An 18,228-nucleotide genomic window follows, 5' to 3' on the forward strand; every position below is an offset into this window, starting at 1 on the left:
AAATAGTTATCATTGGCAACTCAGAACAGAGGCCTCGCGCTTCCCAACAAATCAGAAAAAGTACAGTGATAACTGCCAGGAAACTCGACAGAAATGAAACAAATCATTGCCCTGTAAGAGAAGAGCCTGTTTGAAATATGAGTGTCTGGAAACTAAGTTTGTGTGTGTGCGTGTGTATGTACGTATGTGTGTGTGCGTGTGTGTGTCTGTTTAGAATTACACTCTCGTCCTGCTAATTTTGGACACCTGCGTCCTGTCATAGTGAAAACATCCTGGCTTGGAAACCCAAACTATTGTTACTAAAATCCTAAATCGGCTTTACAGTAAACATCTGAGTGGGTCACATGAGTGCAGAATGGAGCCCAAGTCTTTCACTGGGTTGTCGTAGGTGGCCCTCAATTAAAGATGGAAAGCGCAGATATCAATGCCTGAGGTACTTGCTAACTATTTCAGGAAACATCAACCAATGAAAAGCCTTCAGCTTTGTCGCCAAAATGCTCCCCCCATATGAGCGACATTTTCGAAGCTTTCTGATGTCCCTCCAAGCGTGAGAGTCACTACACAGGCCGCGTCATCAAACACACTATCGGCAGTCATTTTACAGCTAATCGACAATGCAACGTACGCGCGTCTCCCAAGTGACGATATATTGAGCAAGTTGACAAATGGAGACTGCCTTAATCCGTGCACCTCATTTTGCCATGCAGCACGTGTCACGTTGGCCTCGAGTTGCCAGCTGCCACTCCACATGAGACGCCCCCCCCCCCCCCCACACGCCTGTAACGCAGCATAATGCGAAAGAACGCCCTCAAGCACAACGCGCGTGTGTGGGTGTGCGCGCGCGTGCGTACGTGCGTGTGTGTTGGGGGGTGGGGGGGGGGGGGGTGCAAGGAAATTGTTCACAAAAAATCATCTTAAAAAACCTCCCTGGCATTTTTTATGCAATCCCATAAAATGAGGTGGATGGAGAGCTGCGATTATTGTTAGTCAGCTATTCAGACGGCGATTCATTTACAAGAGCGCGGAGTGGATTTGTGTTCTCTGTGCGTGGACGCGAGTGTGAACATGCGCAGAGGCGAAGAGGGGGAGGCGCCGTTGGAGGGAGGGAGGGAGGGGTGCGCTGGCTATGGGTAGTCTGTACGCGCGTTATGCAGAGCGCAATTTTTTAGTGAACAGCAGCGAGCGTCAAACTGGACTTTAGCGGATCGGTACTGATCGGCTACCGTCTGCGGTGGGCTTTTTATTTCGCAAGATGCTCAAACAAAGGATTTAAGTGGTGGGGGGAACGAGGGGGGGAAATCACGCTTTTCTCTGTCGGACTTGTCGAAAACACATCCCCGAGGGGTCATCTGATCCGCTCTTCGTATGCCATTTGGGTTCTGCGACCAGCGTCGGTTCCGAAAGCAAGTCATTCGAAAGCAATTGGGCCGGCGACGCGAGTGTGGATGCGGAGAGTTGAGGACGACGACGCGGCTCTTTTCGAAATGTGATATTTGAAGCACGCAGTCTGATCGACACTGCCCACCGCACCTCCATACCAGCAAGCGGATCTATTTGCATCGATTCAAAAAAGGTCGGTCGTGTTTATCATGGCACCATAAATAGCAAATTTCGGATGCAGTAAGGTAGAGGGGGCGGTGTGGAAGTATGTGTGTGTGTGTGCGTGTGTGTGTGTGTGTGTGTGTGTGTGGGTGTGTGCGTGTGGGTGGGTGGGTGGTTGGGTTGGTGTGTGTGTGGGGGGGGGGGGGTCATGAAAATTAATGAACGATTGCACAAAGCCCAAACGGGTTTTTCTGTTTTGTTTTGCTTTGTTTTGGATGTTTGTTTACTAGTTATGGACTCAGCATCATTTGACCCCCCCGCCCCCCATGCTGCTGGTGAAACTCTAGCGTCCTCCATTTTCATCCCCCCCAATACCCACATGCTCACGCGGGCACGCAAGCGCTCACTAGGATATTTTGGGGAGTGCCAAGAAGTAAGGTGTAAGGTGTCATTCATTCTTCCAGGCACACACGCATTTAGAACAATGCCGCCTCAATCAAACACTCTTCTGGAATGCCCTGCATGGAGAGCCTGCCTTACATGCATGTGCCCAACATTGTCAAGAGGAGGATGGGGCTGCTGAGCCACTGCAAAAAGAGCATGTGTATCTTTAGATTTACCTGCTCCTTAGGTCAGCTAAAAGCAAGAGTGCCCCCCCTGTCTGACCAGCCACATTGTGTGTTTATGCTGAATCACTACTACTGTTAATTGCCAAGTCAATTAGCATATGATCCTGCCGTAAACCCAGTCCCATGCTAATGAGACCTAATTAAGGCGATAGGGGACGCCAGCAAACCTGCATGCTGCCTCTCGGCAGTCACGCAGACTCCGGTTCATTTTCTCCAGCCCAAAGATTTCATCACTGACTTTGGACTCGTTTACTGCCGTCCATCATTGTTGAAGATGAAAAGGCTCGCTGACAACATTGAGACAGATGGATGCATGATATTATTGAACTAGGAAGTGAATTGTTCCCCCAGGGAGACAGTACTCCGGCTTGCATTTTGACGCCACCCCCACCCCACCCCAACATAAGCGTCTGCCTGCTCACTAGCTGCCCAAGAGGGGACCGCAAAATATTAGCACAACGACAAGACTAACAACAGTGCCGTTATGCGTAAAAGTCCCTCACAACAAGCATGTGTCCTGTCAGCAGCTCCGTGACTAAGTGGACTTTATGTCATTCGCTCAAAGTTATTCTTGCTCAAGTAGGAGAAGAAGCAATAAACTCTATTTTTGGCACCAAAGATTACAGACATTTTACTTCATAAAACATCGGAGCCTCCAAGGTCAACTGCAAAGACCCCACCCCCTTCCGTTTCAATGAATTGACACGCCATTCTACATTGTTATACACTAGAACAAGTCAGCCAGATATGGCTATTTTGGTGACTGCGTCTGGCTCGCAAACAAATGTGACATTTACACAATTGAAGTCATAAATAATTTTGTTATATTATCCAAGTAAAAAATAGACGTACTGAAATCAAAATGTTAAATTAGCTTTTAAAATATAAATTATGATCACGTTTGCAGTCCATCCCATCTGTTTTCTACCGCTGAAATCCACGGTTGGGTCATATCAGCCAATCCCAGTTGCCCTTCGGTGTACAGAAGGGTGACGCCAGGTCGGACAAAAAAAGCACTATTTTTATTTGACAATACAGGGCCTATGGGGTCGTGAGAGGTAAAATTCCATCCGCCTTATTTAAAATTTCAGCGAGCTAGCTAGTGTGTGCCAGGCAAGCAAGAGAGATGGCAATTAGCAAAGATTTCAGAGTGAGTGGACCGAAGAATTCGCATTTGTGGAGAGAGGAGGCTCTGCTACTTGCCTCATAGGCAATGAAAAAGTTGCATCAATGAAATGCTCCAATATCAAGCGCCACTTTGAGACATGACATGCTACATTTGCAATCAAATACCCAGCTGGGGACAGCAGAAAGTTAGCGTGTGAAGAGTTCCAGAGGAAGGTCCAAACTAGACAAACAGCAACTCCGTGTATGGACCAGACAAGGTGACTTTAATTCAGCTCGTTTTGCCGGTGCATTAGCAATTGTGAGGAACGGAAAGCCATTCACTGATGGCGAGTATTTCAACATTTATGCTTGATGTGGCTAATGAACTTTTTGACGATTTCACGGATAAAGAAAAGATACTCAAACGGATAAAAGACATGCCTCTGTCAGCAAGAACCGGTCACAATCGGGCCATTATGACTGATGAGAGACTCAACGCCTGCATGAAGGTCAACCTCACCGCATATCAACTGGTCTACAAAGCCATCAGCAAAATGATGCAGCCCCAGAAGTCTCATTAATGGTGAGGTTTTTTTTTCTAAGCTTCAATATAAAAACCTTATTAGAAAGAATACATTAGTACACTCAAAAAATCATTGGTCTTAATTAAAATACATGCATTTAATTGTATTTAGCCTATCGTTTTGTTTTTTAAATGGTATGGCTCTCACGGGAATTTTTTTTTCAAAAAATGGGCATTTATGGCTCGGTCCGTCAAAAAGGTTCCCGACCCCTGCGTTACAGGGTCAAGCTATCAACATCAAACCTTTTCAAGTCACACTGGAAAATTCTTAATAGCCGTAAACAAGAAATGTTGTATTAAGCAAGTATAAAGTAAAATGACGGACGCGACATGACATCAAGGTTTGAACTGTCTTGCAAGTGTCAAAGACGTGAAAGGGAGGATAACAAAAAGACGACTCATTTTTTTATGACAGGCCAAACGTGCTGCTTGGGCTGTGGAAGACGTGTCGCTTCCATTCATGATGGGTTCCTCTCAACTGTCACACAGGCGTCAAAAGAAGTCAGTGTCAAGACCGCCAAGTTAAAAGAAAGAAAAATGACTCAACCTTACCTAGCCTGTTTGCAAGGTGTTTACACACAGAAATAATCCATCCTTCAATTTGCGACTGGCATCCGTCTTGACTGCCTCACGGCAGCCCGGGGCTACCCTGAGCGGGACACCAAGCATCAGAAAAGTCTGGTCTCTCCAGGGCGCCAAGGCGAGGAGGCACCTGTAGGACACCTTGAGTCTGGTGACGGTGCCATTTGGGGTCCAAATGAAAGCTGTTCAGCCACCTCTGCAGAGGGCGCAACAACAGCAAGCCCAGCAGGACCATCGCTGTTAGGGAGGTCAATTTGCCCAGAAACCACAAGGCAGCAGCTTGCCCTTCCGGACGTGCATGAGAAGGCAAAGAACATCATGCACCTGGCGAGAGGCGGGACAGCCTCTGATTGTCACGGGCTCAAATGACACCCCAATAAAATCCGTCCTCTGAGTGGGCGTCAGAGAAGACTTGGGCAGACTAAACCGGATGCCCAGCCGGGCAACATGGGCAAGTTGGGCGGACGTGTCTTAACCCACCTGAGCTCTCGACAGCGCGCAAATGAGCCACTCATCTTGGTACGGCAACACCGTCATGCGGCGCAGCCTTCACAAAATGCTTGGGGCGAGGGAGCACACGGAACAGCCTACTACGGCCTCTGTAGGCGAAGCGGAGGAAGCATCTGTGCTGAGGCGCTACCGGGAGGTGCAAGGAGGCATCCTCCAGGTCGACAGAAGTGAACCAATCCTCCCGGGCGACTGTCCATAAGACGTCAGCCGTGGTCAGCATGTGGAAAGGCAGGACCTTGAAACAAATATTGAGCCCACAAAGGTCCAGGATCGATTGGTAACCGCCGGCCTATTTTGGCACTAGGAAGTCGACCGAATAAAAACCGCCTGGATGCGCCAGAGGATTGATCACCTCGATAGCCCTCCTGGCCAGGAGTGTGGACAGCTCCCGGTCCAGTATTAAGGCCCTCGACGTGTCGGTGATAGTGGTCACCTTGACCCGAGAGGGAATGGGGGGGACGGCGTCGAAACAAGATGAAAACCACCCAGGGGTCCCAGGCACACGCAGCCCAGTAACTGAGCTGCTCGTGGGAAAAGCAACCGACAGCCAGCCCCGAGGCCTCAGTCCCTAGACCGCTGGGATCGGGGGATGGAAGCAGAGAGTGCGAGCATGAGGTGAGCCAGGGAGTTACCGTTGTAGAACCTCACGAGAAGGTCATTGGGCACCCGACACTGGGGTTGAGGGCCCTGAACAGACGGCCGAAGGGTCTTCCCCGGGGACACAATCAAAGAAGCAATGGTAGGTTCCACTGCAGGCATGGGATCCAGGCCGGCAACGGCAGCACCATGCATAGCGGCCGTCAGCCAAAAGCCGGTATCCCTCCAGCAAGCATGGAGCTCCCTCAAATAGTCCTCAGATGCTGGGACTGAGAAGGCAGAAGAGAGCTGCCTGTGCCAGAAGAAAGGACTCTCAGGCTCCGACAGCGCCAACAGAGACATGTCTAAATGCGGATGCTCCAAGGTGCGACGCAAGACTGCCTGCATCAAGGCATCCCCTGCTTCGCTGCAGGAGCTCGGGGCAGAAGACTGGGAGCCGACTCTTAAACCACAGACGTGGGCCATCGCCGGCGTCATTAAAAAGAGACGCCGAGGCTGCCACCGAAATGGTGCCATCCTCCTGAGCAAGCACTGGCATTGAAGGAGTGGACGGGCCACCCACACCCGCGGAGGCAGGACAGTGGCACACGTGCGAAAGCGACCTAATCTCTAACTAAGCCTGCAAGCGCCCCACCTCAGAAGCAAGGTGCTGATCTGGAGCCGCTCTCTTAGAGGAGGGACGGATCACAGCAGCTGGCGAAGCACAACGCATAGAGCGTCTGGACGGCCGATCCCAGGGGCGGGTACCCACCATGTCCACACCGTCAGCTTCAAGGCACCTCGGACAGCGCTCAGCACTTACGTCCGAGGCCACAAAGAGGGCACCACAGTCCACACAACAATGGGAGTCCTCCATTGCGGAAAAAAAGGACAATACTAAAGAAGACGGCATGAATATTGCCTGCGACAAGCTCAAGCAGGACAGTCGAGGGAAGATGGAGCAAACGCCACCTGCACAGCAAACCCACGTCGCAAATGCACAACGCAGGACGACAGCCCAAGCAGCGACAAACCAAGGGAAGGCGGCGCGAACGCTACCTACACAACAAGCGCAAATGCATGTCCCGGGGCGACAGTCCAAGCTGTGGCAAACCGAGGGAAGGTGGCGCGAACGCTCACTGAACAGCAAGCACGTCACGGGCGAAAGCCCGAGCAGCGACAAGCTGAGGAAAGGTGGCGCAAACACTACCAACACACAGCAAGAGCAAAATGTACAAAACAAGAGAAAAATCCACGACGTGGACGCTAGCACGCGACCACGCCGGGACTAGAGATGCACCGATCCGACTATTTCAGTTCCGATACCGATGCCGTGGCTTTGCGTATCGGTCGATACCCGATACCGATCCGATATTATGGTTGACTTAACAAGCTACATAACTCTACATGTGGAACAGAAAAGACCAAAGGCAATGGCATCAGGCAGACTACACAGTTCTTTGCTCTAAATTAGGGGTGTCCAAACTAACGGTCCAGTTTTTATTGGCCCGCAGCAAATTCTGAAAACATAATTGAATATGGCCCGCACAAGAAGCTTGAGCTCAGCTTCTCAGTTTCCACACTAGATGGAGCCCGCCACACAAAGCGTTTGACGTCCCATTAACACCCCCCCGGAAGAGAAGCGAACACGCAGCGTTTGACATCCGATTAGCCTCCGCCCCCCCCCCATTCGGGAGAGAAGCGAACGCGCAGCCTTTGACGTCCCATTAGCAACCCGAAGAGAAGCGAACGCGCAGGGTTTGACGTCCGCTTAGCAACCCGGGGAAGAGAAGCGAACGTTCGCTCCATGTTTGCGTTTGTTTAGAAAACTCTCGTGGCATGCGGCACACGTGCTGCTGACGTATGACGTAGCCCGCGTCCCAATAGATTAAGGAAAGTATCGGCTCACAGTCGGCTGTATTTTCCGATACCCGATCCATCTATTTTGTTGATATCGGGACCGATATCCGATCCAGATATCGGATCGGTGCATCTCTAGCCGGGACCCAAGAACGGACGCAACAACTCCGCCGAAACACCATAAAGTCAACCCAGCTGCAGCCTGGGAGGGCAAAAATACGCTGCTCCGACCAAAGGTCACAAGGCTCCACAGCGGCGGAGAAAAGATGTCAAAAGACGAATCCAACCTTTCTTCAGAACAGAAAACACGCAGTGGTATGCAAGCTACGCGAGAAGAAAAGAAGGAACGAGCCTCTGGTGACACTGGACTTTATACCAGTCTAGGGTCATCCAGGAGTCAAAGGTGACTAATTTGGTATGCATACTCTGACTGTGCATGCGCTCAGGAATCATTCAGTGCTTTAAGCACTGCCTCCTGGGGGTTAGCAGAAATGAAATAGAAACACTTGTCATGTTTGTAACTCATTCACTGCCAGAGGTCCTCCATTGATGCCGGCGCAGCCATCAAACGCTCATCCTCTCGATGCCACTTAACCTTCACATCCACAAGATTGTTTCGAATGTCAATGATTTGCTTTGGCTCAAAGGTCGGGGAACGCTGAGATGGCGTAGTTGCTTCTTGACATCCAAACAGCACAACAAAATGGCAACGTTGCTGTGGAGGGCACAATGCGGCGACGAGAGTAACTCCCAACAACTGGAGCAGGAGCTGCACACCCGACTCGAGCGTTACATAAGATGCACGGAATGGAGGCAAGGAAGAGCAGGGGCTGGGTGGGGGGCAAAATGGAAGGGGGGAGGGGAGGGATGTAATTGGGAAGGACAAGTGTTGAGAGACAAAAGCGGAGGCTTTAAAATGGCGGAGAGAAAAGAAGCAGGATGAAACGCTATCCTTCTTGAACTCAAATTCAATTCAGCAGTTTTGTGACTTTCAAGGACATATTCCTAAAGAAAGCATCTATCCATTCAGCTGTCCATTTTCTACATTTGAACCGAGAACTCTTGTGGCCAAAGTTCCAAAATATTCAACCAAACCAGATCATGTCCTTTAGCATAATGCTAACCTAGCATGTGAAAAGCCATTGGCAGGCTGAAGAATCTTGGCCTCAATGCAAGTGTCACACAGTGCTGTCATTTCCACTGTTGTGGGACACTGTGGTACTACGCTGAAGTTCAGACTGTCAAAACCTGTCAAATACCACACTTACAAACTAGGGTGCAAACAACAAAGCACAATATTGTTCTTGCTGTGGTACATTGTTCATCAATTTTGTGGCTTGCCTCTGACAAAAAAAAAAGGATTTGTGTGATGTCCGTTAGCTTGTGCTTGCATGTAAAGGTCGACTTTGTCATATTGCATGTGACTGATGCATGTGAATGTGTGTGTGTATGTATTGGTGTGAGTGCGTGCGTTTTGCCACTGGCACTTCAATGTGTGCGTGTGTCCTGCAGCCAGAGCAACCATCTGTGCAAGGGGGAGTGACAGCGTGACAGAGGGGTGTTGGTGGTGGTGGGAGGGGCGAGGGTCTTCCTGCCTCATGTTGCGAGTATGCCTACGATGTTCTCCATGCGAGCATTAAGAGCTCACAAATAGCAGTAGCAAGTTCAAAAGGAAAACGAGACAAGAGCAGGAGCTGTCTACCCTGCTTAGTACGGACGAGCTTGTCTCCGTCAAGATGGGGGAGGTAACCATGGGTACCGGCGAGGCTGGAGCTCAAGTGCATCTTGAATGTGAAGGTGGTGTGCACGTCACAAAGCTATACTAAGCCATACTACGGCCGGCTTTTGGCGACTCATCAGCAGGTGATGTAAGTGAGGGGGTTGGGGGGCCAGGAGTAAAACATGAAACTACAGTGGTGGGCAAGAATTCCAGTGGGTGCAAATCTCTGCGGGTTACACAAAAGAGCTGAAAACAACATGGCAACACTCACTGTGAAATGAAGTCATCGTCATCATCGACTTGCATCGTTGTTCTTCTTACGGGAACAGTACTTGTTCGGTATTTGTTCAAATTGTGTCCCACGCTTCTCTCCAAGGTCATCATGGACATCATCTTTAGAGAGCGCGAGGTCATTTGAAAGATGTGTAATACGGAGTACGTGTCGTCTACAACTGTTTTTAAATGGCCACTCAAAACGATTCCTTTTCAGTCCAAGAACAAAAGCAAAATGTTTGATGTTGTCATAAATGGGGATTCCAACCGCATATCGTTAGGACTTTGGCAATGTCAATACCGATACTCCTTATCGATGCCGATATTTATCAATACGCTTGTCCGTGTTTGTATCTAATTTGATTGAAGATGTGAACAAGAAGATAAAAATATCATTCATCTTTAACAACTATTTTATAGCTGCAAAGGGGATAACACAAGCAACATCATGTACCTTCAATGTAAGCTTTCAACAAGTCAACTAGCTCTGGAGTGTAACTGGAAAACAAACGAACAGCACCCTATCCTCAGTGACATAGATACTGAACCTTTATAATGAATGGTTCATGTACTGGTTCAACTGTACATGTAATACTTCAACAGACGCACAACTACCGTATTTTTCGCTCCATAAGGCACACTGGATTATAAGGCGCACCCTCATTGAATTTTTTATTTTAGAAATGATTTCATATGTCGGGCGCACCAGATTAAAAGGCACATGAAATAGAAGCTATACTGGAACAAACTGAGGTTGACTAGGGTTCCGGTATGCATCCACTAGCCAATTACCAATGAGCCCTCAGTAAACAATCGCGTTTCTCAAACTATCTCCTATAAAAGTGATCGGAACCGATTAAAGTTTGATCTACCACATTGGTACTGTTTACTTATGTTTCCCTTCCATATCGATCCGTAAATTTACAGGTAACATTAACGGAGCAGCTTATTTCGAAATGAAATATCATTATAGCATTAGCCACCCGCAAACTCCCATGAGCCTCAGCTCACAGACTCCCATTAGCCTCCACAAAGTGTTGTGGCAGCCCCCTATAAACCATCGCGTTTTCAAACTATCTCCTATAAAATGATTGGAACTGACTAAAATTCGATATAACACATTGGTACTGCTTACTTATGTTTCCCTTCCATATCAATCCGTAAATTTACTCGAAACATTAACGGAGCAGCCTATTTTGAAATGAAATAGCCTCGCGGGTACAACGGCTATTCAGTGAGGCCCCCTGACCTCGGTTGCCGTGATGCAGGGAAGCGATGCGACCTTGTAATTTACTAGTCGTACTAAAACGTACTAAAGCATTTTGGCAGAACGCTGTGCACAACCAGTATGGATCAACAAATTCATCAATTCACCTATATATGAGGCGCTCTGCATTATAAGGCGCGTTGTGGGTTTTTGAGTAAATTTTAAGTTTTTATGTGCGCCTAATAGTGCGGAAGATACGGTAGTCGTCTCTATTTTCCCTCTTTTAGCGAGAGTGAATGGGGATTCTTGCTTCTGCGGTGGCTTTACCGAAAAACAATACAACATAACATTAACGGCCAGCTATATTAGCGGAGTTAACGTCAAACATACCAAGCCTACTTCCCGAGTTTGCGTTAGCCGCTCCACGTAAAACAGTCACATTTATAAAGTTAAGCCAAACCTTTGAACGCTTCACTCTCACAGCTGACATGTTTGTTGTTAGAAGTAACGTTTCTGGCAGCAGCGTCATGATTAATTGACGGTTGCTGGATAAACACTACCATTAGTGGTATCATTTGTATAGAATTTTTACGGTGCTACAGTACGGACCGAATTTGGTACAGGTACCAAAAAGTACTGATCCACGGTATGCATCCCTAGTCAGAGTCAGAGTCAGCTTTATTGTCAATTCCTTCATGCCAAGACACACAAAGAAATCGAAATTACGTTTCCTCCATCCCACGGTGACGAGACAGTACACGAGTAACATACAAGTAAACAACGGGAGAGAGAGTTCAGGACCCCAAAAGCCTGGAGATCACAAACTTCGCCAGAGGCGAGCAGTGCTTGCATCCCACCACAAGACGCACATTCCACCTCCTCGCGATGTTCCCCCTCGTACAATGGCCCGGTCCGCCCGATAGCACGCTAGCCGCTCCAGATGCACAGCAGTTACGCACTGGCCGGTTTGTAGATCTCAGCAGGCATGTTGATGCCCAGCGATCGAACGTTCGCCAGAAGAACGGAAGGCACGGCCGGGCGAGCTGGGTTGGCCGCCAGCCTGGCCCGGACGCCCCCACTCGCACCCCTCTTCAGCCTCCTCGCACACCGCTTCCGACGCTTCAGGACGGAGCAGACCGAGCGCCGTTAATGACAAGAACAAAATAACGTGGCCTTGTACGTATTTTGCCAGCATGGCAATAAGTGAGGTCAACATGAGTGCCTTCTATATTTTGCCAAACGCGAATGTTGGCCTTTTAAAGGGTCCTAAAAATTCTGAGCTGAAAACAAGTGGTCGCCGCAAATTCTGCTCCCCTCTTTCCGCCTGCACACCTTTGAAGTTTTTTCCCTCCCTCACGTAGACGTCTGGTCTTGACTGCTTTCCCGGAGGAGATGGCATTCGCCAGGGTCCTGTTCCTGCTGCTGCTGACCGCTGCGGCAGAGGGTCAAGAAGGCGAGGACTCGCCGGCGGCAGCACTCCCCGCGGGTTGCAGCTGGGGCCTAGGGCGGCCCTACACCCTGCTGTGCGACCTGGACACTGGCTGGGGCGTGGTGGTGGCGAGTGTGGCGGCGTGCGGAACTCTGGTGACCGTCCTGTTGACCTCGGTCCTGCTGTGCCGCCTGCGGCGCATCGGCGAGGCAGAGAAGCGCAGTGGCGTTGGGCCCATCCTGCTACTGCTCCTGGGCGTGGCGGGCTTGTTCGGCCTGAGCTTCGCCTATCTGATCGAGCGTGATGAGTTGCTATGCGTGCTGCGACGGGCCCTGTGGGGGCTCCTGTTCGCCCTTTGCTTCTCCTGCCTGCTGGTGCAGGGGGTGCGCCTGCGCCGCGTGGGGCGCGAGCACCGCGGCCCGGGCAGCTGCGCCCTGACGGGCCTGGCCTTGGGCCTGAGTGCCGTGCAGGGCATCATTGCTGCCGAGTGGCTTCTCCTGACCGTGCTGAGGGAGGGCCGGGCCGCCTGTGAGTACCTGCCCATGGACTTCTCGTTGGCCTGCAGCTACGTGCTAGCGCTGCTGCTGGCCGCCGCTGCTGCCGCTGCGCTGGCCCTGTGCGGCAAGATGCGGCGCTGGCGCTGCAACGCTGTCTGGCTGCTGGTCACCTGCCTCCTGTCCCTGCTGCTGTGGGCGGCCTGGGTGGGCTTCTACCTCTACGGCAACGCCTGGCTGAGCAAGTCGCCGGAATGGGACGAGCCAGCGCTGGCCGTGGCCCTGGTGGCCCAGGGTTGGCTGCTGCTGGTCTTCCACGCCATTCCCGAGGCGCACGTGTGCCTGAAGCCGCCGCCGCAGCCCACCGTGCCAGACTACTTTGACACGTCGCAGAACTCCACCCGGATGAGGGAGACCAGCTTCGACGATGACGTCCCGCTTTCGCACAGGCAATTTGTGGAGAACCAAGGCTTCGGATACAACGACGACAACGCTGCAGGTACGCTCGCGTCAGGTCGAGACCAAAGCAAAAGGCACGGCCTGCACACCACCCAACAATTCACCAATGAGTGAGCTAACACACTTACTTGCTTACGTTCTTGGCAATTTTTGTGGATGGCAAACCAGCTTTAATGGCGGCGGCCATCTTGGAATTCCTATGGCGATGGACTGCCTCCTACATATCAGAATTGCAAAGAAAGCATTTTGCCCATTAGTGAACTTTCTCTCTTGGTTTCTGCAAATTGTAGCGATGACAAAACGTACGGTAATGCCCTCGCATGTGGAAAAGAAGAGTCACAAGCGCCACAGACAGTGAAAAAGAGAAATGACTGCTGACTGCTGTCGGCAAAACTCATGCCGAGGCGCTCACACAGAAGCATACCAGCTCGCAAAACTCCGGCCACGCAATCAAGACAGCATAGAATATTATGGACCCGACCGTGACACTGTTTTTTTTTAAGGCAGATTCAGATATCCGGCAGGATAGAATTCTGTTCACAGACTAATTTGAAAAAATAGATAATGTATCTGCAAATTCATCTTTTGGATCCTTTAGAGTTTACAACAACAAAGATAAATTGCAGGAAGAACATTTGCCAGTTTCACCACCAATTTTATAGTCTTATTTTGTAATGTGGGAAAAAATGTTTTTGATCATTTGAAAAGGGGCAAATAACCGCTGATTTAATCTGCCAAAATATTAATTATAATAAATAGTCATGACTTTTTCTTGAACTGGTTAATTTGTTGTTTTAAAGCATTGTTATTATGAACAACACATTTCAAGAAAACAGCCGTTTGCGCACGTTGGGGTCATGGTGCTCGCTGACTTTGACTCGTGCTTGCATGCAGGCCTGAGAAGTGGTGGTGGGCAGCACAACAGCAACACGGGCGCCAGCAGGCCCAGCGCGCCCTTCCGCAGCAACGTCTACCAGCCCACCGAGATGACCATGATCCTCAACGGGGGGGCGGTGAGTACGTTTTCCCTCCCTTCCCAGGCACAATCACGCCTACGGAAACTGTTTGTCATTCAAAACCGTTTCCCGTTTTAACATTATGTTGCTTGTCAGACTCAATGTTCTTTTTTTGCCCGATCGCGTAGGTACCCTCAGCCCCTCCCACTTACACGGGGAGGCAGCTGTGGTGAGCAGATCGTACGGACGAGGGGCCAGCGCAGTTTCCCTGGGGAGGCGAGCGTACTTAAAAAAAAAGATACACAGATGCCGCTTTTACTTTGTACAGATGGCGTGCCAATCAAATAAGGAGGCCATGGAGGACAGAGCTATATGTCTCATAAAGCGAGGCTTTTTCTTTGGCGTGACTGCAGCACTGTAAGCATCCTTCAAACTGTGAACATCCTTCATTTGGCTCTGTCTTCCAACACCGCGTCAATGACAACAGCCCCCCCCCCCCCCCGTTTTATTTTATTTTTTGCATGAACATGAAATATGACAATGAAAAAGCACAACCTGCATACAACCACTGGAAGGAAGCATCCTAACTGGCGCATCACTGAATGGAGGCCATACACCAGGCCTCTTTGAAACAGGGGAGGAAAAGAGCGTTTCTGCAAGAAAACAAGACAAGGTTTCGAGCCATTTGCAGTGCAGGTTGGAAAACGGAAGGAGGGAGAGTACAACAGTGAAATCATCCTTCCTCTGAGTGGGAGCTGCTTCCTCTTGCTCTCTTCCTCCTGGTCCTAGCGTCTGGATGTTGCACCACGCTGCTTCTTCATTCTGTCCTCCTTTAAACTGTGGCACTGATGCAGTACATATACAGACGACACAAAAAGGCCAGGCTGCTTGTTGACTTTTCTCTGTCACGAATGAAGGGACCGGTGTTTCCCAACCTTTAGCGCGCCAAGTCAGGCAAATAGGCATCAGAAAAAGCTCTCAAGACACCACCAAATGGAAAAAAGAGACGAGAGTGCAAAAGACAAACCGTAGTTTGGGGTCATCCGACGTGCGGCTTGCCTATTGCGACATCCTACTAACGTACTCGAACCAACTGTAAAGCGTGCATGGAAATTGAAGATGGAGCGAGCGATGCCATCCAGACCGTGGATTGAAGAAGAGGAGTCAGTACGTTAGCCGGCCGGCTTGCGGCCAGTCATCTCTACAGTTTCATTAGCTAACGTCCTCGTGGCATGAAAGGGAGTACACATTCAAGGTCACGGACGCAACGACGTACAACGGACAACCGTATCTATGGCTCAATCGCAGACAGGGCTTTTGTTTTCAAACACATTTACTACGTACAGTCTCAGGGCTCGAAACTAACGATTGCCCGATTGCCCGGGGCAAGTAGCGATGGCAGACGGGCAAGTAGAATTTTTCCTCACTTGCCCTGCCATAATACCATGTTTTCAAGCTGTAAAAAGACGATTTTGTGCATAATTTCTCGCAACTTCTGCCGCTTCTGGTCCGACATTTTGTTTTCTAGGGAGCGGTTAGTTTCTCGTGTAAGTCTGCAATACATTGATAACGGCAAAGCGCTTCGTAATTAAATGCATGCTCCGTCACCCGTCCCTGGCTCTTCTGCGCCTGCGCACCAGCAGAGCTTGTTTCCGGTTGGCGGATACGAAGGCATATGAAGGCAAAACTTATAGTGTTGTCTTTTTTATTGCAAAAATGTGTCGGGCAAGTAAAAATCCACTCCAAAAAAATTCGGGCAAGTAAAATTTTGTTTCGGGCAAGTAAAATTTTCTCCAACTTGCCCGAGGGCAACTTGGGCAAAAAATAAGCTTCGAGCCCTGAGTCTGCTCGCTACTTGTGGGCTTCATTTGGAACACTACCCATTGTAGCTTCAGCCATCTTGCCCAAAAACACTCAACTGTCCTACATTCATTCTATACAATTGCTAGCATACATCTTGGATTCAATCGATCACATTTGGGGATCACTGGCTTCAGTGCACACATTGTCGACTGCTATTTTTAGTTGAAGTCTTTTTTACATGGTTGCTTTGCATACACAAACATTTTCTTTGGACATTTTTGTAAGGAAAATAATTTTAGGTCGCGGCAGCCGTATTTGACATTTTTTGTGCATCTGAGGTAAATAAATAGCTATGAATAAAAATGAGCACAACTTCATGCAGTAAGCTAGACAAGATTTCAATACTGATCAGTGTTTATCCCCAAAAAAAACAGGCGCAGTGGAGCCCTCTCAGCAACACAACCCCCTCTGCCGTGCATTTGTCTGTGCCAAAACAGGAACCGTCACACAACAGGCCCAGACTCAGCTTGTCCTGCCACGTCGCTTGACGGGAACTAATGTGCGACAGGAACATGAGTAAACATTCCGGAACAGGGTCCAACATGGCTACAGAAGTTAGGTTCACGGCACAGCATGTAGGAAACAGATTAATCTCGTGAACGGCAGAAACGAGGCTTGACACAGGCAACGTGTGCATGGGATGACACACAGCAGGGAGCAAGGTTGCCGACACAGCTACAAGAAAAAGGAGAAAGTTCACGCGGTTGGGTCAACCACTGTATTAAATGGGACTGTGGGCAACAGGAACAAGGACTAACATGGAATACTATACTGTACAGCAGTGGTCCCCAACCTTTTTTGCGCCACGGACCGGTTACGTGTCAGAAATATTTTCGCAGACCGGCCTTTATATAAATAAATAGTACATTTATAATAAATATATAAATACAATGAAATAAAATGATACAACTGGCATAAAAACAAGTATAAACAACATTTTTTAAAATGATTTATTATTTATTTTTTATAAAATTTTATTAATAAAACTCATCATTACGTTGAATTAGTGGGAGCACTGAGCCGGTCCCATCTAGGCATAATCGGAGACAATGACACCCGAAGTGGTTAAGGTTTGTCTTTTAATGCAGGATGCTTGGTCTCCATGTGCCGAAGCAGTTTTGAAGGCTTCATTGCCTTGTTAGCTAGCCTGTCACCACATATTATGCAGAGTAGGCTTAGCGCGTCAGAGTCACCTGTGGCGATAAAGCCATATTTTAAGTAGGACTCCAAAAATGTTCTTTTAAATGCCGCTTTCCTTTTCTTAGAAGTCATAGTAGAGATGCACCGATCCGACTTTTTCAGTTCCGATACCGATACCGATGCCGTTGCTTTGCGTATCGGTCGATACCCGATACCGATCCGATATTATGGTTGACTTAACAAGCTACATAACTCTACATGTGGAACAGAAAATACCAAAGGCAATGGCATCAGGCAGACTACACAGTTCTTTGCTCTAAATTAGGGGTGTCCAAACTAACGGTCCAGTTTTTATTGGCCCGCAGCAAATTCTGAAAACATAATTGAATATGGCCCGCACAAGAAGCTTGAGCTCAGCTTCTCAGTTTCCACACTAGATGGTGTAATGTATTTGGACTGTGTGGTTACCCGTACTGGGGGGTGGAGCTAGAGGTATGGCGGGCGGATGGCATGTTGTAGCTAGGAGAGACTGCGGCTAAAAAGAAACGAACATCAATACATGATTGACTCACTGCTTCCCTAAAACCTGGTCGTCTTGTCAAGTTATTTCTCATGGTATAGAGAAACATTACAGATGGAGCCCGCCACACAAAGCGTTTGACGTCCCATTAACACCCCCCCGGAATAGAAGCGAACACGCAGCGTTTGACATCCGATTAGCCGACCGCCCACTTTTTGACTCAGTGTGGAGTATTTCAAACAAAAGATGTGACTGTAGCGTTTGCACTGTTGACTACCTGCAGTACGTGTGCATGCTCATCAGCACTGTGCAAGACCTCCTTTTCAATACTTGTTCTTTAGGTGACATAAATCTTCATTTTCATAGTTGACAGTGGGTTCTTTGGCAGGTGCTTTTCTCCACATCAGAAGGGAAAAGAAAATGCCGTTATCACTGGACCCAATCAAGAGAGGGCACCTGAGGTCTCATCTCTGTGTCGTGATTGTGGTGAATTTGCACAACATTTCTGTGTTCAATGGAGGCGGGTGACCAAGTTTGAATGGCGTTTTGGGGGGGGGTCAATGTCAGTTCTACTCCCCCAGTCCTTGCCTGTCCTGTCCTAATGTGTGTTCTGCCTTCAGACCGACAGGCCGAGGTGATCTTGCTTTTCACAGCTGAACTCTGAAATCATGCAGCATGCAAATGTACAGTTTCATTTGTTCATCCCCTCCCCCACCACCCCTACTACTAGCAAGAGACAATGACTAAAAAAATAAATGAAAAAAAAAAAAAAAAAAAA

General features: G+C 48.9%; 1 protein-coding gene across 4 annotated transcripts; it reads left to right on the top strand.

The window, feature by feature from the left end:
- Positions 1–1,112: 1,112 nt before the first annotated feature.
- gprc5ba (G protein-coupled receptor, class C, group 5, member Ba) lies at positions 1,113–15,534 on the top strand. Of its 4 annotated transcripts, XM_061304172.1 has the most exons (7): positions 1,113–1,573; positions 3,729–3,861; positions 4,277–4,362; positions 11,951–13,011; positions 13,866–13,984; positions 14,116–14,156; positions 14,256–15,534. In XM_061304172.1, coding segments are annotated over exons 2-7 (1,311 nt in total). In that variant the 5' UTR covers positions 1,113–1,573; positions 3,729–3,858; the 3' UTR covers positions 14,257–15,534. The 4 variants fall into 4 exon arrangements, with proteins under 4 accessions (XP_061160156.1, XP_061160155.1, XP_061160158.1 ...); XM_061304171.1 differs by having other exon boundaries at positions 14,116–15,534; XM_061304174.1 differs by lacking the exon at positions 4,277–4,362 and having other exon boundaries at positions 14,116–15,534.
- The last annotated feature ends 2,694 nt before the right edge of the window (positions 15,535–18,228 follow it).

Source organism: Syngnathus typhle, linkage group LG17 (genome assembly GCF_033458585.1).
Source record: "Syngnathus typhle isolate RoL2023-S1 ecotype Sweden linkage group LG17, RoL_Styp_1.0, whole genome shotgun sequence".
In the NCBI taxonomy this organism is placed as follows: Eukaryota; Metazoa; Chordata; class Actinopteri; order Syngnathiformes; family Syngnathidae; genus Syngnathus; species Syngnathus typhle.